Below are 20,163 nucleotides of genomic sequence, written 5' to 3' on the forward strand. Positions count from 1 at the left end.
CCAGCACGGCATAGCGGGGCTCGAATCCTGGTCCCTGCTCTCTGGCTAAGCAGGTGCTTCAGTCCGCTGAGCTATCAGGCCGGCCGTGGTTTTCTTAATTTTGTGGAAAAAATAAAACAAAATTTCTTACCAAAATACTAGGAGAATAACAATAGTTAATACATTGGGTATTGTTACCTTCAAAATAGTTACTGAGCATAAACACAAACCCTTCTTTCAATAAACCAAGAGAACCTAGTGGTATAACTATCTTGTATTCTTTTTTCCTTTCGTTCTCCTTTCCCTCACCTTAGTTCCTCTTTCCTTTTAAACAATTTCTTCCCGTTTCACAATATTTACCATATATTTTTAAATTTATTCTTTCAGTTTCTCATACCAGAAAGACAGCACAATACTTATACATGTGAGTCTGATTTATTTTGAGTTGTATTCTTAAGTTGCATCCATTTACCTAGAAATATCTCTCAAGTTTATCCTTCTTTGTGGCTGAATAGTATTCCATTGTATAAAAAGAACACCTCTTTTTAAAATTTATATTTTCTTTTGAAGGGTAAAAACAAAAGCAAAAACAAATAGCAGAAACAAAGACAGAAATACGACAACCCATAGGAGTACACATATTACAGATTTTCAAAATGAGAATAGGTAATTAACAATGGTTCTTATATTACCTATTTTTATCATCAAATCTGTTGCTCAGATTAACAGAAAGAGTTATGCAAGATTGGACAAATAATTATTAGCACTTGATTTCAAGAAACCTTAACTTTTTCTATTTTCCTGTCTTCTTTACTCTTTTTAATATTTTATTTTATTTTATTTTGAGGAGTAAAAACAGAAGTGAAACAAAAAGAAAAAAAGACAGAAACAGGGTAACATGCAATATATATGTTACAGATTTTCAAAATAGGAATAGCTAATTAATAGTGGTTGTTTATATTATCTAATTTTTATCATCAAATCTGTTGCTCAGATTAACAGATATGGTTATGCAAGATTGGGGAAATAATTGACTATTGGTGCTTACTTTCAAGAAATCTTATTTTTCCTTGTCTTTTTTGTTGTAATTTATTTTAATTAGAGTATAATAAGAGTATAATGATAGGACATTGGAAATGGTACACATTCAGAGGACCAAGATGAAAGGTATTCAACCATGGGGTTTGTATTGCACATTGCTGTCCTTGATGTAGTTGCTTAGATCATAGATATCAGCATATAGAGTTAGTCAAGATGAAAATTCTAAACATTAACTGCTATTTAAAAATGATGGAAATTGTGAGTACAATCATCTCTCCCATTCTGTATGCATATTTGAATGTTTTTCCTTCTTTCTTTTTTTCTTATCTTTTCTCCTTTCTCTCATCTTTGTTGTTTAATCCTTAAATTCAGTTTTTTCCCCATTTTACTGTATCTATTATGCCTTTCAGGTTTTATTTATTCTTTCAGATTCTTACATTAGGGAGATGATACAATATTTACACATGTGGTATGATTTATTTCACTTATGAATATAGCCTCTAGTTGCATCCACTTACCTATAAAACCTTCTACTTCGTCTTTCTTCATAGATGAGTAGTGCTCATTGTATAAAAATACCACATCTTTTCATCCATTCCTCAAGTGATGGGCATTTTGGTTGTTTCCAAGATTTGACTATAACAAATTGTGCTACTATAAACATGAGTGCACATATATCACTATGGTATGATGTTTTCAAATCTTTTGGGACAATATTCAGAAGGGGAATACCTGTTCTGAATGGGATTTCCAGTCCTAGTTTTTTGAGGAAGATCCACACTGATTTCCATCGTGGTTGTATCAGTCTACATTCCCACCAGCAGTGGACAAGGATTCCTTTCCCCCACAGCCTCTCTACAATTTGTTATTAGTTGATTTCTTTACGATAGATATTCTTTCTGGGGTGACATGGTATCTCAATGTTTTTTTAAATTGCATTTCTCAAATGGCCCGTGCTATGAAACATTTTTGCATGTATTTATTTGCCGCTTGTATTTCTTCATCTGAGAAGTGTATATTCATCTCAGATGTCTATTTTTAGATAGGGTCTTTAAACTTTGGGGATCAAATACTTTTTTTAGTTCTTTATGTAATTTAGATAGAAGTCCTTCGTCCGAGTGATTGTTGGTTATGATTTTTTTTTCCCAATTTGTGGGTTGTCCGTTCACTCTGTTGGTGATTTCTTCTGACATACAGAAACTTCTCGATAACACGAGATCCCAGTTGTGGATTCTTTGCAGTATTTCCTGTGCAGTTTGGTTTTTGTTCATGAGCTGTCTACCTACTCCTATATCTTCAAGATTTCCACCTACTTTCTCTTCCAGGAGATTCAGTGTTTCTGTTTAGTTTTAGTTTTCAGCATGTGGAAAAACCAGTTTTTCCAGCACCATTTGTTGAAGAAGCTATCTTTCTTCTAGTAAACATGTTTGGCCCTTTGACAAAGATGGCTAAGTGTACTTGTAGTTGTATTTGCATCTTCTGATCTATTCCATTGATCCTTGGGTCTTTTTTATTTTTATTTTTTATTTTTTGCCAGAACCATGCTTTTATCACAGTAAGTTTGTAGTATAATTTTAAGTTCAGCTATAATGCCTCCTGACTTGCCTTGTTGCCCAAGATTTCCTTTTCTATTCTAGGTCTTTTCTGGTTCCAAATAAATTTTAAGACGTTACTCTGGATCTGTGAGGCAAACTGGTGATATTTCGATGGGGATTGCATTAAATTTGTGTGACAATTTTGGGAGTATGGCCATTTTCACAATCTTGTTGCCCAAGATTTTCTTTTCTATTCTAGGTCTTTTCTGGTTCCAAATAAATTTTAAGATGTTACTCTGGATCTGTGAGGCACACTGGTGATATTTCGATGGGGAATGCATTAAATCTGTGTGACAATTTTGGGAGTATGGCCATTTTCACAATGTTCATTTTTCGCATCCAGGAGCAGGAATATCTTTCCATTGTCTGAAATCCTTTTTGCTCTGTCTCTCTTTCTCTTTATTTAAGAAGGTTGTACTTTTCATTGTATAGATCTTTTACTTGTTTTGTTAGATTAATTCCTAAGTATTTCTTTTCTTTCTTTCTTTTTTTTTTTTTTTTTTTTTTTTGCATGTTCTGGTGTAGAGTACTGTTTCCCTAACTTGTCTCTCAGTGACTTTGTCATCTGTGAAGAGGAATGCTATTGATTTTTGGGTGTTGACTTTGTATTCTGCTATGCTACTGAATTTGTTTATTAATTCTAGGACCCTCTTGGTGTAGGTTTTTAGGTCTTCCAAATAGAGTATCATGTCATCTGCAAATAATGATCGTTTAACTTTTTTTTAATGGTACTGGGGGTTGAACTCAGGAATTTGCGCTTGCCAAGTAGGTGCTTATTCTACTGAGCTATCTCCTTGGTCCAACTTTAACTTCTTCTTTGCCTATTCTTATTCCTTTTATTTCTCTTTCTTGTCTAATGGCTCTAGCTAATGATTCCAGAACTATATTGAGTGGAAGTAGTGATAGAGGGCATCCTTGTCTTGTACTTGATTAGAGAGTTAAAAACTTTCAGGTTTTCTCCATTTAGGATGATGTTACCTGTTGGTCTGTAATAAATGGCTTTTATCAGGTTGAGTTACAGGCCATCTATTCCAATTTTCTGTAGGACTTTGATCATGAATGAGTGTTGGACTTTGTCAAAAGCCTTTCTGCATCTATTGAGATGATCATGTGGGTTTTGGTTTTGGCTTTATTGACATAGTGCATTACATTTATAGATTGGTGTATGCTGAATCATCTTTGAATACCTGGAATGAATCCTACCTGCTCTTGGTGTATAATCTTGTTGATGATTTGCTATATTCTATTTGCTAGTATTTTATTGAGGATTTTTGCAACTATATTTATGAGGAAGATTGGCCTATAATCTTTTTTGGTTGGATCTTTTTCTGGTTTTAGTATCAATATAACATTTGTCTCCAGGAATGATTTTTGGGAGTGTTGCTTCCTTTTCAATTTCATTGAAGAGTTTGAGGAATATTGGGATTAAGTCTCTAAATTTCTTGTAGAATTCAGCTGTGAATCCACCAGTACCTGGGCTTTTCTTTGTTGGTAATTTTTTTAAATTGTATTTTCTATTTCATCGGCCGATATTGTGTTATTCAGAGTCTTTATGTCTTCTTGATTCAGTTTTGGCAATTTGTACCTGTCTAGGAATCTGTCTATTTCTTCTGTGTCTTCTATCCTGTGAGTAAAGATTTTCAAGGTAGCTGCTGATGATCTTCTGAATTTACACAGACTCTGTAGTAAATTCTCCCTTTTCATTCCTTATTGCTTGAATTTGAGTTTTTTCTTTCTACTTTTTGAGGAGGTTGGCTAGGGGTTTATCAATTTTGTTTAGTCTTTCAAAGAACGAGTTTTGGATTCATTAATTCTTTGTATTGTTTTCTTTGTCTCAATTGCATTAATTTCTGCTCTAATCTTTATAACTTCCTCTTGTCTTTGGGCTTTGGGCTTGGCTTTTTCTTTTATTTCTAGAAGGCTGAGGTGCACTATTAGAGTATTTATTTGTTCTTGCTTTGTTTTCCTAATGTGTGTGAGTTCACTGCTATAAATCTTCCTCTGAGAACTGCTTTCATTGCATCCCACAAATTCTAGTAAGTTTTGTTTGAATTTTCATTGGATTGCACATATTGTTTTTTTTTCAAAATTTTATTGATAAACAGATAGCAATGAGATAGTTCCAAATCAAATCAGAAGTACAGTTTCAACAAATAACACACTGCATATATTCTTCTTAGTGGTTAATTGCTGTACAAGATGCGGACTTGAGATCCTATTTACAAACATCATTAGAACAAATCATTCTATTCATTAACAGAATGTAACTATATATCTATCCCAACCACTTTGAATACACAGATACAAAATGGACATTCATCTGTATACCCCATTTTTTCTAAGTTCCGTTATTGAGTACTATAGGTGTGTAAACTCAGCAAAATATTCTAAAAGAGTCCAGTAGCCCATAATAGCATTGGGTCTTCTGTTTAACTGGCAATGTTAGAAATTATTGACCTGAGTCCCCCACAGCTCAACATAACAGCATGGCTTTACTTCCTATATTTCGTCTTCATACTTTTCTGCTGGATGGTTAAGACCAAGTAAAGCAGGACCTATGCAACAAGAGTTGTAGCTTTTGGGTATGAGAAGGTCAGTGAAATCCCCTCAGGATTTATCCTGAGATCCTGTACCTCAGATTGTAGAACCTTTGTCAGTGCAGCCATGTGGATGAGTCACTGCCATTGCTTGGCCAATGTGCTCTCTGTGAAAGCCTGAGAGAGGGTTTTCTCCCCATGTGACTCTCCTTAGGCACACTCTAGGTGGATTGTACATATTGTTTAATATCTTGTTTCATTTCATCTGTGTTATGGTTTGTGTCTAGTAGTCCCCCCAAAGCCACATGCAGTCATGGGGTGGCTTCTGGAGTTTGTGATTGATTATTGTGGATGTGGATGCCACACTTGGCCTGGGAAAGGTAATTTGCATCACAGCGTAAGGAGGAGAGAGAGGCTGGCTAGCTGCCTGAGCTGCTGCCACTCCTTTAGCTCTCTTCTCTTTGCCGCAGCCATGAAAGGTTGCCCTCTGCCATGTGCCACTCCGCCTTGGAGCCAGCTGAGTAGGGACTGAAACCTGCAGCAACTGTGAGCTACATAAACCTTTCCTTCCTTCATTTTGGGTGTCTAGTATTTGTCCCAGAAATGAGAGAAGAGTAACTAAGACAATCTGTAGCCTATTGTTTGCTGAGAGGGGTGTTGTTTAATTTCCATATGTTTGTGGAGATTTTGTGGTTTCTTTTTTCATTAATTTCCAGTTTCATTGCACTGTGGTCAGATAATATACATCGGAAAATTTGTTTTCTTGCATATACTTAAGCCTGATCTATGGACTATTATGTGGTTTATTTTAGAAAATAAAAAATGTCCCATGTGCTGCTGAAAAGAATGTATATTTAGATGTTGTTGGGTGGAACACTCTGTATATGACCACTAAGTCCTTTAGTTTATAGATTTAGTTTAATTCTGCTACCTCTTTGCTAATTTTTTGTCTGTTTTACCCACCTTTTTGAGATAAGGAGGTGTTAAGGTCCCCTGTTAAGAATGTGATATTGGTTATTAGATTTTTCTTGTCCTTTAAAATTTGTCATATGTAATTGTGTGTTCCATATTTGGTGCATACATATTTATGACTGTTACCTCTTCCTCTTGAATTTTTCCTCTAACCAGCATATAGTGACCTTATTTATCTCATTTGATCATTCTTGGTTTGAAGTTCAGATTTTCTGTGAACAGAATAGCTACCACCATTTTTTTCTGAGTTCCTGGGTCACGTAGTACTGCTTTTCATCCTTTGACTTTCAATGTATAAATTTCTTTGTGGGTTAATGTGTTTCTTGTGTACAGCATATTGTTGGGTTCTGATTTTTAATCCATTCTGCCAGTCTATTTCTTTTACTTGGTGAATTTGAATCCATTTACGTTGGTGGTTATAACTGATATGTATTGATTTATGTTTGTCATGTTATTTTCCTGATGCTGTTTTCCTGCTTTTCTACTGTGTTTAATAGTTTGCTGTCCTTGGTGTGTTCTTTCTGCTGTTGTTCTTTTCACTAGCTGCAATAGTGTCTTTAAGGCCTGAAAGTCTGTTTTCACTTTCATTCAAATAGTTTTACCAATTTTTAATGGAGTTTTTCATTTCTTGTATATCTCTTTGAATCTGCTTCATGCATTCTATTTCTTTCCTTTATTGTTCATTCAAGTTTTCCATCATTTTTCTATTCTCATTTTTTTCATCAATGTCTTCTTTAGAAAAGCTTAGTAATTCTTTCATTGTAGTTATCATTTCTTTTCTTTTCTTTTCTTTTTTTTTTTACCTGTGAGAGTTTTTCTGATCTCATTTCCTCTATTCTCCTCTGCAGTTGTTTCTTTACTTCAGTTGCTATTATTTTAGTGATTTCAGGTGTGTGGCTTCCAATTTCATCTATACTGATGTCTCCTGGGTTTGTTCTGGGTGGGTCTTGGGCCTGAGAATGCATCTCCTCTTTTTTTGTCATTTTCTATTTCAGAGAGAACTCTTTATTTTGATTTTCATGGTACCTTTTTGTGAAAGTTTGATTGTAGGTAACACTGCAGTCAGAGCCTCTCTGTAAAAAGTGTTTTTTTTTTTTTTTTTTTGGTGGGGGGTGGGTATCTCTCCTGTGTCAGAGATTCTTGTTTTGTGTGTATCCTAAGATTTTGCCTTCTCTATTGATTGAGAGTGAGATATTGGTTTCCACTTGGCACTGTCCTCTGTCCTTAAGTGTAGTGTTTTTGTGAGATTATTACCCAAGCACCTCCTGATATTAATACCCAAGAGGTGGGTATTAATACACAGAGGTGACAGCAGGTAACTGGGGTGAATTAGTCTGTCTAGAAGACTCCAGGAGCATGAAGAGGAAATGACCAGGCAGAACTGAGGTTCTGGCAGACACTAGGTACATGAAGGGGAGGTGGCCAGTCAGAATTTAGGGGAACTAATTTAAATACAAATTACCAATTTAAGATCTGTTTTGTTAGACACTTATAATTTTCCCATGTATATTATCTGACCACAGTGCAATGAAACTGGAAATTAATGAGAAAAGAAATCACAAAACCTCCACAAACATATGGAAATTAAATAACACCCCTCTCAGCAAACAGTAAGTTACAGATTGTCTTAGTTACTCTTCTCTCGTTGCTGGAACTAATTTAAATATGAATTCCCAATTTCAGATCTGCTTTGTTACACACCTATAATGTTTGCTCCTATAGTCTAAAGTACAAACCCATTTGTTTGTACATGTAGTTAAGGCAGATATGGTTTCCCATTTACAGTAGTATAATTAGCAATATTAATAACAGCTAGTGAAATTTAGAAATTGACAAACTTTTGTGGCTAATGGGCTTGCGCTTTAGACCCTAAGAGCAAATATTATAGGTGTCTAACAAAGCAGATCTTAAATTGGGAATTTGCATTTAAATTAGTTCTCCTGAGTTCTGTCTGGTCACCTCCCCTTCACTCACCTAGTGTCTGCGAGGCAGACTAGTTCATCCCAGTTACTTGCTGGCACCGCTGTGCCACGAGGACGCTCCTCCAGGCCTAGGCCTTGGTCTGGGCTTGGCTGGGCCCAGCAACCTCACAAAAGCACTACGTAGGTCTAGATCTACTGAATTCTAGCTCAACTGGCAGGACATGACTTGGGTTTCATTATTGTGTTTAGCTCCTTCTAGCTGAGCCCAGTCCAAGTGGGCCCGCTGTGTCCCTTCCCCCACATCTGCTGGTGCTCAAGTGCCTTCTTGGAAGCAAGAATGTATCTTTGTATCAGTATATCAGTTGATGGGTATTTAGGTTGCCTCCAAGATTTAGCTACTATAAATTGTGTTGCTATAAACATGGGTGTTCATATATTGCTGTGGTATGATGCTTTTAATTCTTCAAATTCTTCAAAAAAGATGCCCATATAGTTGCATTCTCTTAATGAATAGAATGATTTTTTCTAATGGTGTTTGTAAGTAGGATCACAAGTCTACATCTTGTACAGCAATTAACCACTAAGAAGAATATATGCAGTGTATTATTTGTTGAAACTGTACTTTCGATTTGATTTGAAACTGTCTCATTGCTATATGTTTATCAATAAAACTTTGAAAAGAAAAAAAAAAGAATAGCCAGGTCAAATGGGACCCATGATCCTACTTTTCTGAGGAATTTCTATGTTGATTTCTACAGTGGTTGACCAGTCTATATTCCCACCAACAGTGAAGAAGTGTTCTTTACCCCCATAGTCCCTTCAACATTTGTTATTGGTTGATTTGTCTTTCTTTCTTTCTTTCTTTCTTTCTTTCTTTCTTTCTTTTTTTTTGGGGGGGGAACCAGGGATAGAACTCAGGGCCTTGCGCTTGCCAGGGAAGCTCTTATTCCACTGAGCCATCTCCTCAGTCCTGGGTGATTTCTTGATGATGACTATTCTTTCTGAAATGAGATGAAATCTCAGTGTTTTTTAAATTTACATTTCTTGAATGACCAATGATGTTGACATTTTTTCATGTATTTATTTGACATTTGTATTTGATCTGAGATGTATATATGCATCTCAGATGCCCATTTTTTGATTTGGAGGGTCTGATATTTAAAAATTCTTCATAAGTTCTAGATATAAGTACTTTGAGGGACAAATAGCTAAACTTTTGTCTTTGAATTTGGAGGGTCTGATATTTAAAAATTCTTTATATGTTCTAGATATAAGTACTTCGAGGGACAAATAGCTAAACTTTTTGGTGGATTGTTTTCACTCTGTTGGTGATTTACTTTGTCGTACAAAGGCTTATTTTCTTTTGTATTTAGGGAAGGATCTACAGAGTGTATAGGATCTCACTGCATAGATCAGACTCGTAGTGATCCTCTTGTTTACAGCCTCCCAAGAGCTAGGATTACAGGCATGTGCCACCACACCCAGTCTCAATTGCCACCTCAGGGCACCCCAGGGGTGGGGCCAGCATAGCAGGCCCAGGCATCGACCCCTGGCCCCTGTGTCTGCTTGCAGGCACTTTAATCTGCTGAGCTATTTGACCAGCTCTACAAAAGCTTTTTAATGAGCTGAGATTCCAGTTGTTAATTCTTTTTATATTTCGCATGCAATCAGATGCAAAAACGCTCCATAAGGTACTCACAAATAGAATGTAGCAAATCATCCAGAAGATTATATACCATGACCAAGTAGGATTCATCCCAGGGATGCAGGGATGGTTCAACATATATAAATCAATAAATGTAATACACCACATTAATAGAGCCAAAATATATGTAACATGACTATCTCAAATGGAAAAAAAAAAGCTTTTTACAAAGTCAGACATCTACTCATGATAAAAACTGTGTAGAAATTTGGAATAGATTGTCTGTAGCTCAATCTGATAAAAAGCCATCTATGACAAACCAACATCTAACATCATACTAAATGGTCAAAAACTGAAATCTTTCACTCTACAGTCAGGAATAAGGAAAAGATGTATACTATTAATATTCCTATTTAATATAGTTCTGGAAACATTAACCAGAGCAATTAGACAGAAGAAAGAAATTAAAGAAACAAATAAAAAGGAAGAAATTAAATTATCATTATTTGCATATATAACATGATAGTCTACATAGAACATCCAAAAATTTCACCAAAAGATTTGTAGATTTAATAACCAAATTCAGTAGTGTACCTTGATACAAAGTCAGCACTCAAAAATCAGTAGCATTCCTGTACACAAATAACAAAGTCCCTGAGAGACAAATTAGGAAAACCACACCCTTTGCTGTAGCATTAAAAAAAAAAAAAAACAAAAAAATCAAGAAACAAACCAAAAAAAAAAAGAAAAAAACCAACCAAAAAATGAAAAGCACAGTACTCTGACAAAGGAGATTGAAGACGATATCAGCAAATGGAAATATATTGCTTGCCCATGGACGGGTGAGAACCACCTCATAAAAATGGCCATACACCCAAAATTGTTATACAGATTTACTGCAATCCCAATCTCATAGAACTAGAAAAAAATTCCTAAAACTCATTTGGAGCTAGAAGAGGCCTAGAATAGCAAACACAATTTTGGGCAACAAGAGGAAGTTAGGGAGCATCATAATCCTTGACTCAAAATTATACTATGAAGCTACAGTGAAACAAACAACACGGTACTGGAAAAAAACAGACTTGAGGATCAGTGGAACAGATTAGAAGATGCAGATATAACTACAAACACATTCAGCCACCTTATCTTTGACAAAAGGGGCCAATCATGTTCACTGGAGGAAAGATAGCTTCTTTAATAAATGATGTTGGGAAAACTGGCTTTCCACATGCCCAAGCTTAAAAGTAGACCCATGTCTAGCACCAGGCACTAGACTAAAATCCAAATGGGTCAAAGTTCTAAATATTAAAACAAAAGTACCCAATCTACTGGCAGAGAAAAGACACAGAGATCTTGAAGGCACAGGTGTAGGCAGAGACTTCTTGCTCCTGTACGATGAACCCCTGTCATCCTACTTAGCATGTGAACCCAAAGCAAGCAAGACCTTTGCTGTTCACACTACAGAATCTGCGGTGTATAGCACAGTGTTTGGTGCCAAGCAGCCATGCAATCAATACTTACAGAATGAAGGAATCTTTGCGGAACCATTCCACAATTGATTTGGTTACTGTACTTAGTAAATATTATTTTAGAGGGGGAAAGTGAATAATATCTATCTGTTCTCTTTCTGGTCTAGAACATTCGTATAACTGGGGGGCATGGTGGTGTTTCAAAGGGTACCGAGGAGCATCCTGGACTCAGAGGTGAGAGCTCTCAGGAGCCAGGGCAGTGTTCACGCAGCATCTTGGGCTTCTGATTAAGAGCTGTACCCCTGCCACCTGCTCCCAGGAGCAGGGCTGGGAGGATTTACAGTTGTTGTGCTCCTGAAGCCAAGAAGACTTTGCAACCTCTTTCCCGACAACTTAGCCCATGGCTGTAGTTTTTCCCATGGTAGTGGGTTTGGAATGTGGTCAAGTCGTCACTGAAGATTCTCTTGTGTACGTGGGCTTTGCCTAAACTTTGATTACTTGGCTACATTAGCTGCTACATCTGTAAGGGAGGGAAGGCCTTGGGTTGTAGCATCATTACCAGGCCCCAGTGAGAAGCACTGTGTCCTTAGTGGGGAGACTTCATCAGATCCAGATAGCTGCATAGTACAACCCTGATTCCACCACTTCCTTGCTGTGTTTGTTGGGAGAACTTACATAACCTCCCTGTGGTTCAGTTTCCCTGAACAGTGAAATTGAGTTTATAATCCTCATCATGTGGCATTTAGTGTGTGTGTGTGTGTGTGTGCGTGTGTGTGTGTGTGTGTGTGTGTTAGATTAAGTGGTGATATTGGCACATACACAATGTTCAATAGTGAGATTGTTATAGTATCAAAATGCTATGATGGAAATGAGTACAAAGATACAGATGACTAGGGAGAGCAAGAATGATGAGATCAGGTGATATTTACAGTGTGTCTTAAATGCCAATGACAGCAGGCAGAATAACAGGCAGCACGTGTGTCATGTGCCATGCTCTATGTGTTGTGTGCATGCTTGGCTCATTCAGCTCTTACTGTGATTGTGAAAAGTGTAGACAGTAAAGCTTGGAGAGGTTAATGATGAGGTAAGCTCAGGCAGGGAGGATTCTGTCCTCTTCCATGCCCTTGTCCCCCCCTGTGCTCAGCCTGTCTCGATTCTTTCTAAGGGTCTGAGACTCATTTCTGGTGATACTCATGGAGAGATGAGGGGGTCACGCCAGCAGACAAGTTGGCACTTGGCACTTAGCTTTTTAGAGGAGGTGTTTTCCTGGAGGTTGGTATTACAAAGAAAGCGCTGACCTGTGGTGTCACACAACTGCAAGTGGGGGCAGGAAGAGGAACGAGAAAGTGGGATGCGAGGGCAGCCTGCTCCCGGTGTGGATGTGAATAGTGCCAATAAGCTGTCAAATAGAATTACGGTTCAAAACATACAGCCTTCAATTTGATTTCACTAAGATGCCGAGTGCTGCTCCGAGGGAATACAATCGATTCTATTTTGACAGCTGTTGATGTATGCTAAGCAGTAACCATCTCCATTCTGTGCAGATTAATAAAAGTTTGCCTTAATTTGCAACTTCAGGAGAAGTGTATTTGGGGTTGAGATGGTGCTTCTAACACCCGCTCTGCTCCTTTTTGTGGTTCTGTTCATCCAAGCTTCTCCCATGTGCTTGTGAACTGCATCTTCCTCTCACCTGTCTTCTTTTCCTTTTTCTTAGCACCCTTTTATCTTCCCCTTTTTCATTTTTATCTTCCACATTTTAAAGAAAAGCATGGAGTCTACGCTGCCTGCCCCACACTGTGCTTCTGTTCTCGTGCACTGCCTTGTTGGGGTCCCATGATATCTATAGGAAGACAGTGGAATTGTGCACAGGTTCCAGATGAGAAGGCAGCAGCTTTGATGCTTTAGACCTTGCTTAATTTTGAACAGCTAGAGAGTGGCAGACGGGGGGCATTCAAACATACACCTCTCTGATTTAAAAGTTTATCAGTTTCCATGACATCCATGATACTGGAGTCTGAAAGAGCATTAGAACTCCTTACCCAGGCAGCACTGGAAGTACCAGTGCTTCTGAATCACCCCCAGACACACATCTTGATGAGCCTCTGCAGGGGCCAGAATGGCAAATGCCCCACAGACTGATTTTCTTTTTTCCTCAGCACCTAAGTGGATGCAAGTGTTGAGTTACACAGCAAAACGACCTGTAAGACTGATGATATCTTCTCCTGTGCCTCCAGTGGGGAAGGACTAACCCTTCTAGAAGTCAGGGGTGCAAGAACATACAGCAGCATCTTTGTGTTTGTGATGCAGGTGGGCAAGTGGGAGAATCAGACCCTGAGCCTGAGGCATGCTGTGTGGCCAAGGTACAAGTCCTTCTCTGACTGTGAGCCAGATGACAACCACCTCAGCATTGTCACCTTGGAGGAAGCCCCTTTTGTCATCGTGGAGGACATAGACCCATTGACTGAGACCTGTGTGAGGAACACCGTACCCTGCCGGAAGTTTGTCAAGATCAAGTGAGTACCCACGACTGGCCAGCACACTGTTGCCTGTGTGCCATCAACCCTCTCGAACAGCCTGTGTCAGTGATCATAATATCACCTGTAATTCAGCCATAAAATGTAATAGAAAATAGATGCTGTCATCATAATAAAACAGTAATAGATCAGAAGACTTAATGCCTGCAGAGGCACCAAGTTGAAGTTTACTTAACTCCAATAGCAGTATGAGACAGTTAGTTTTGCCTGTGGTAAGTTGATAAAACTGATTATGGGAAAATTAAGAAACACATTCAAAGCCATTGAGCAAGGGAGAAGGTATGGCTCAGATGTTGGTCTGTCTGGCTCTGCAGCTGAATTCTTAACCGTCTCATGGAATCAGCAGTTCCTTTTAGTCTTTCCCTCCGGAATGATTTCCTTTATGTGCTGCTACCTGCCCCTTCATACTCCCCTTCCCTCGTGCATTGTCCTCCCTTCTAGCTTTCATATTTCCAAGTCCACACTTCTCAAAGTTACAAACTCCCCTCCCTTTGAGAGTGGCCACCCCTTGCACATGATTTTCAGGTGTAACCCAGGTAGCAAATATCCTGACTGTGCTGTGTTTGTGCCATCTCCTCTTTTGTTATGTTTGGAGAAAGAGCTGACAGTGTGGATTAAGGGTCCACTTTAGTCTTTGTATCCTTTGGAGATTCAGAAATCCCTCCAGGATCAAGTCCAAGGCCCTGGTTTTTCCTGAGGTAGACACTCACCTTAGACCACCCTTGTGGGGGCTCACAGAAGAAGAAAGCATGCTGTTATATTTTATGATCACTTCCTTTCACCTGCCCAACTTCCACTTATCTTTTAAGTTTGGCCACTACCTCCCCAAACTGGGCTAGCTCTGCCTGCTTACACTGTACCCCAGATAATCTCTACCTCTATCCTTACTGTCAATTTTTATAGCTTACAGTGTGTCAGTCTTTTCCCCTAATGATAAGCTCCCCAAAGCTAGAAGATATTGCTTATTAATCTTTGTACTCTTAGTGACAAGTACAGAGCACAATACTCCAAGGTTAGTTGAATGATTAGATGACAAATGAATAATGTTATTTCTCCACTTAAGACTCTAATCCAAGTCATTTATTCCCCAAGATACAAGTCTTCATATCTCAATGCTTGAGATCAGGGTATATATTTTATAAAGTATATGTGATTGCTGAATGCCCATTTTGGTTTGGAGGAAATTTTATCACTGCAGCCATTGAAGTTAGCCTCTTTGGGGTTAAAGTTCTGTCTAGATGATGAAATGATTATAAATATCCCTCCCAAATAGTCTTCCTCCTCTCCAGTGCCCCCACCATGGCTCCAAGCACAAGAGCCTTGCTTTGGTAAACAGTCCAAACTTCTGTCCCTTGGAGATGACAAGTTGAGGCTCATGGAGGCAGGGCAAGAAATGATGTCTGAATGGTTTTTGCTGAAATCCTTCACAATTAAATAGCATAGATTTAATAGTATAAATAAAAATAATCAAATCAATACAGAATATTCCTTAGGCACAGTATATATGTCAAGGACAGTCTTGGGCACAGTGGAGAGATTGATAAACAAATAAAGCAAAAGACAAGGATCTTGCAGTCATATGAAGGATGCATGAAAAAACCTCTCAACCAGTGAAAGAGTGGGGCAGTTCACATTGTGATCCTCCTTATACAGAAAGAAATAAAGTTGTATGATAAGAGAGTACAGTGGGCACATGGGGGAATTCCAGGGTCAAGGTCAGGTTTAAGATGATAAAGGACAAAGAATGAGATACAGCCAGCCACATGAAAGTCCAAAAGAAGATACTCTCAGGCAGAGCAAAGCACTGGGTCAAAGACCCTGAGGCAGGAAAGAAGTGGACAAGTTTGGGAAACCAAAGAAAAATTAGTGAATGTCAGAGAGGGATGGGCAGGAAGAAGGGTGAGAACATGGGGAAGTTGTCAAAGGAGGCTGTAATTAGGGTGTCTGTTCTCTGAATAGAAGTTGACCTCATGAAGAATGCAGAGTGTCTGACATGAAGCAGAGTCCATAACTTCTGTAGGACTCTTTCTTTTTTTTTTTTTTTATAATGATGGTTGCTGTGTGCCAACAGGGCCATCAAGTGAGGAGACCTATTCTTCACAATCAATACATAGAGTTTGAAATCTTTAAAATCAGTAGCTGTGAAGATGAATAGAGAGCACAAAATCTTGAGCTATATTACTCTAAGGAAAAATGAATCCAAGTGAATTGCTCTCTTTAAAATAATTGATTTTTCTGTTGAAGATTATAGGCAGATTAAATTCATGTTTTTGGCTCCTCTACAGAAGTGGTAGCTTGCAGTATTCCCTGTTCCACATGGGGACATGAATCCTGGGTATCCTAGTGAAATAGAGGTCTTTGACTTAGCTGAGATCAATAGCAAAACACTAGGATCTATTAATGCTGACATTAACACAGATTAGATCAGTTATGTTTCCCAAAGCCAAAGATTTAAGGCCGGCCAATGGGTTGCAAAAGGATTCCTGTTAGACTAAGTGATCGTATTTGCCTTCTTAGTAGTACTCACCCAGGGAAAACTGTGTTTTCTCTCTTCTGGCAAATGGTGGAGTCTGGAGGCAACATATTAACCTAAAAAGCCAGAATGACCTGAAAAATCAGATTTTCATCCTAATCTGTTAGTGGGTTTTAAATGCATGGAGAAAAAAATTGGAAATTTTTTTTACCTGATCTGAAAAAAAAAAAAAAAAAGCCATACTGTCAATTAAAGTTCTAAACAGTCAAATTATTGGTGGGAAGAGAAGAGATTTATTTTTAAAGGATTATGAGAAGTGGTATAGATACTCTATTTTATTTAATCTTTCCAGTCTTCCTGAAGAGTGTCAACCTCTGAATGCATGCCAGTTCTGAGTCATGAGGCTTAGATCTGAGTTTTCTTGGTTGGTCACATCCAACCCAGGATTTGTACATCGCTCTACATGAGCAGCATGGCTGTGTTTGTATCTACTGGATGCACTGAGAAATTGTGAGGCCAGTAAGCTAGAGATATTGCTGGATCTTATTGGAACCCGATTGTTTTTACAATTCATCTTTTCTTTTGAGTGGTGACCAAAGAGCTTGGAGAAAGTTCATGGGTACCTAAGGGCTGGGAAAGGACCCAGCAGGAGCTCCCAATTACAGTTTGGTCTGAGTTTTCATTAGTGCGAGGACACATGAAATTGGTGCATTTGTTCCATTCCTTTTCTATCCTGTGTCTCCAAGTTCTGGCTTGCCAGTACAGAGGAAGATTTGAATGGTTGACCATTGGGCAACAATGTACCACTGACCATCTATGTCTAACCTTTTCTCCCCTACCGAGGAATCTTGACAAGGTAAAAGAAAAGGCTGGGATGGAGGAAGTAAAGAACAGAGAGTGAGAGAGATACAGATAAGTAAAGCTGGGAAAAGGGACCATAGTTTTAAGGAGAAAGGAAAGAATTTGATTTTGCCGTATTTCTCAGAGCTGTGTGTACTAAGAAAAAAATGGCACCTGAACCTGCCATCGATTTAATGTACTTGAAATGTATTTCTATCACCTTTCTGGTAATTTTAACACCAGCCTAACCTCTCTGCTCTGGGTCACTGGTGGGGGCGGGGCAGACACTCACTCCTGAAGTCTATAGCATGGAGCCAACCAGTCAACATTTGTGGACATGCAGTACACAGATGTGGCTCCCACTACCTGTGAGATAGCTGTAGTAGATCAGAGCAGGTCACCCAGTGTCTAAGATAGAGAGTGAAGTGCACTATAAACTCTTCTGGCCAACAGAAGCAGAATGTTGAATAGAAGGCAAGGAAATATGAAAGGATGGCAAAGTTGGTGATTCCAGACAAAGGAACACACTGAAAAGGGGGCATTTGCAACTTACTTCCATTAACTCAAAGTTATAATGCCAAATCTGTCTACATTCACAGACATAGCTACAGATATATAATTGTGCTTCTGAGTGTAGTGGACATTCAACTCTTCGGTCCATGCTTACTAGATTATTTGGGGGAAATCTCAAAAACAAGACAAAGAGGGCTGGCTAGATAGCTCAGTGGATTAACATGGCTGCTTAGGCAAACACAGGGACTGGGGTTCGATCCCTGGTGTGCCATGCTAGTCCTGCCCTTGAGGTGCACTGAACCGCTGATTGAGACTGGTCATGGTAGTGAGTGCCTGTAATCTCAGCATTTGGGAGACTGAAAACAGGAGGATCACTACAAGTCTGATATGTGTAGTGAGACCCTGTACTAAATACATAAAAATAAATAAAAACAAAACAAAGAAGAAATCTTTTATGGTTCAAAAATAGCCATGCTTTATATTTTACTGTTTTTCTATCCAGCTATTTTATAAACTTATCTGCTTTTACATAGTTATGATTTTTCTGTTTGGATCTATTTTTTCATATTATATGGGAAAGTATTTCCTTATTACAATATTAGGTTTCCATAAACATCATTTTTAGTTAACATGCCAAAAGGTAGGTGTGCCAGAAGTATAGTTTTCAATAGAGCACACATTTCCTGACATGCATGGCCGAGGCAAAGTCAAGCTAATGGGATGCCCTGGTTCAAAGTGTAGTTGAGTATATTGCTCAGAGAGGCCTTGGTTTTCCCACATGAGTTGCCCAGCTGCTTTTCATCACCTAGTTTGGGAATGCAAGCATTTCCTTCATTTCTAAGGGTGTGTGTGCTTTGTGTAGATGTCCTTTGAGTAGGACTTGGCCAGGTGAATAAATTAGGGTGGTGGGAGCAAGACAACCAGGACGATCTTGATGCATGTCAAGACATGCTTGCAGATGGCAGTGTTCTCTTAATCAGGCCTTTTCCTGGTCAAAGACCTCCCTTCTCCTAAGTGTCACCATTTGCATTTCATGCCATGTGGGTTTGTAGGAAAAATGTTGCAAGCGAATCTTTATGATACAGTTGGCTCTGTCATCAAAAGTGGAGTCCACAGACTCCCGCATGGGTAGAACCAAATTTCCTAATTCTTCACAGTTTCCTAGAGACTTCACTTCTTCCCTTTGGTTTCAAGGACTTGTAACTAGAGGATGAAGTAAAATCCTACTTCACTTGAGAATTTCACATCTGCCTTTTTCTAGTTCTTGTATGTTTTTATGATTCAAGGTACATCAGATGACTAAACTCTTGGCCTAAAGAAGTGCACTGTAGGGGGCAGGGAGATGGTTCAGTGGAATAAGTGCTTGCCTGGCAAGCTCAGGGACTTGAGTTCAATCCCCGGTTCTGGAAAAAAAAAAGTGCACTGTAAACTCTTAAAAATAAGGATTGGTGACTCTCACCTGTTTAATAGGGGTACAAATGGTATGTAATTTGTCAAATGTGGAGGGTAAACTAACAATTAGCACACAACTTTTAGCAGAGTTCCTAGCCAATAATAATTCCGCAGGAAGTGTTAGCTGTTTTCACGAGAACTGTTATAATTAAGAACACTTTCTACTTTTTCTGTCCTAACCTCACTGTGTGCCCTAGGGAAAGTCACTTTCCCCTTTCTGAGCTACAGTTTTCTGTTTGAAGTATGCAAGAGTGTCACCAACCAAATGTCCTCACCTTCTAGTAGTCAAGTTCTGTGGCTTTATGATTGTCTCCACAGCAATTCCACCAATGAGGGGATGAATGTTAAAAAATGCTGCAAAGGCTTCTGCATCGACATCCTGAAGAAGCTCTCAAGAACCGTGAAGTTCACCTATGACCTCTACCTGGTGACCAATGGGAAGCACGGCAAAAAGGTTAACAACGTGTGGAATGGAATGATTGGTGAAGTACGTTGCCTTCCCTCCTCTGGCTCTCCGTCCCCTGTTAAGTCTTAGGTATGCTGGGAAGAATGGGTGAACATACTGCTCTTTTCTGGATCCAGGTGGTCTATCAGCGGGCTGTGATGGCTGTTGGCTCCCTCACCATCAACGAGGAGCGCTCCGAGGTGGTGGACTTCTCTGTACCCTTTGTGGAGACAGGGATCAGCGTCATGGTTTCAAGAAGCAATGGCACTGTCTCACCTTCTGCTTTTCTAGGTATGTGACCTTCATAGTGAGTATTATTTCTCTACAAGGAATAATAGGTCTTCTTTCTTGTGGCTCATGTAACAGGATCAAACAGGGTGTGGCATTACATGCCTGTAAACTCAGCTGCTTGGGAAGCTGAGACGGGAGGATTGCAAGTTTGAGGTCATCCTGGGCAACTGAGTTCAGCCCTGTTTCACAAAAGATAAAAAGTTTGTGGATCTAGCTCAATGGTAGAACACCCTCGTGTTAGAAAAAAATAAATAAGTAAAAGGTACAGACTGACCTATCAGATTCAGCTTTCTCAGAGTGTTTTGCATCTGAATTACTTCAATTCACACCCACCTCAGGGAGTCCACATCATTCATTTATCTTTAACTTGGAAACTTCTGTTGATAAAAGTACTATCATACATTTAGATGCCAGTCTTAACTCTCGAAAATGTAAATTAATAGATACATTGCTTA

General features: G+C 38.8%; 1 protein-coding gene across 1 annotated transcript in view; it reads left to right on the forward strand.

The window, feature by feature from the left end:
• The window catches only part of Grin2a (glutamate ionotropic receptor NMDA type subunit 2A), a 452,129-nt gene that overhangs the window by 339,733 nt on the left and 92,233 nt on the right, over positions 1-20,163 (forward strand). Inside the window, exons 6-8 of the mRNA XM_004627768.1 lie at positions 13,468-13,673; positions 19,291-19,459; positions 19,555-19,708. Coding sequence (XP_004627825.1) covers positions 13,468-13,673; positions 19,291-19,459; positions 19,555-19,708 — 529 coding nt within the window. The remainder of the gene's footprint in view (positions 1-13,467; positions 13,674-19,290; positions 19,460-19,554; positions 19,709-20,163) is intronic.

Source organism: Octodon degus, unplaced genomic scaffold (genome assembly GCF_000260255.1).
Source record: "Octodon degus isolate 3935 unplaced genomic scaffold, OctDeg1.0 scaffold00021, whole genome shotgun sequence".
Lineage (NCBI taxonomy): Eukaryota > Metazoa > Chordata > Mammalia > Rodentia > Octodontidae > Octodon > Octodon degus.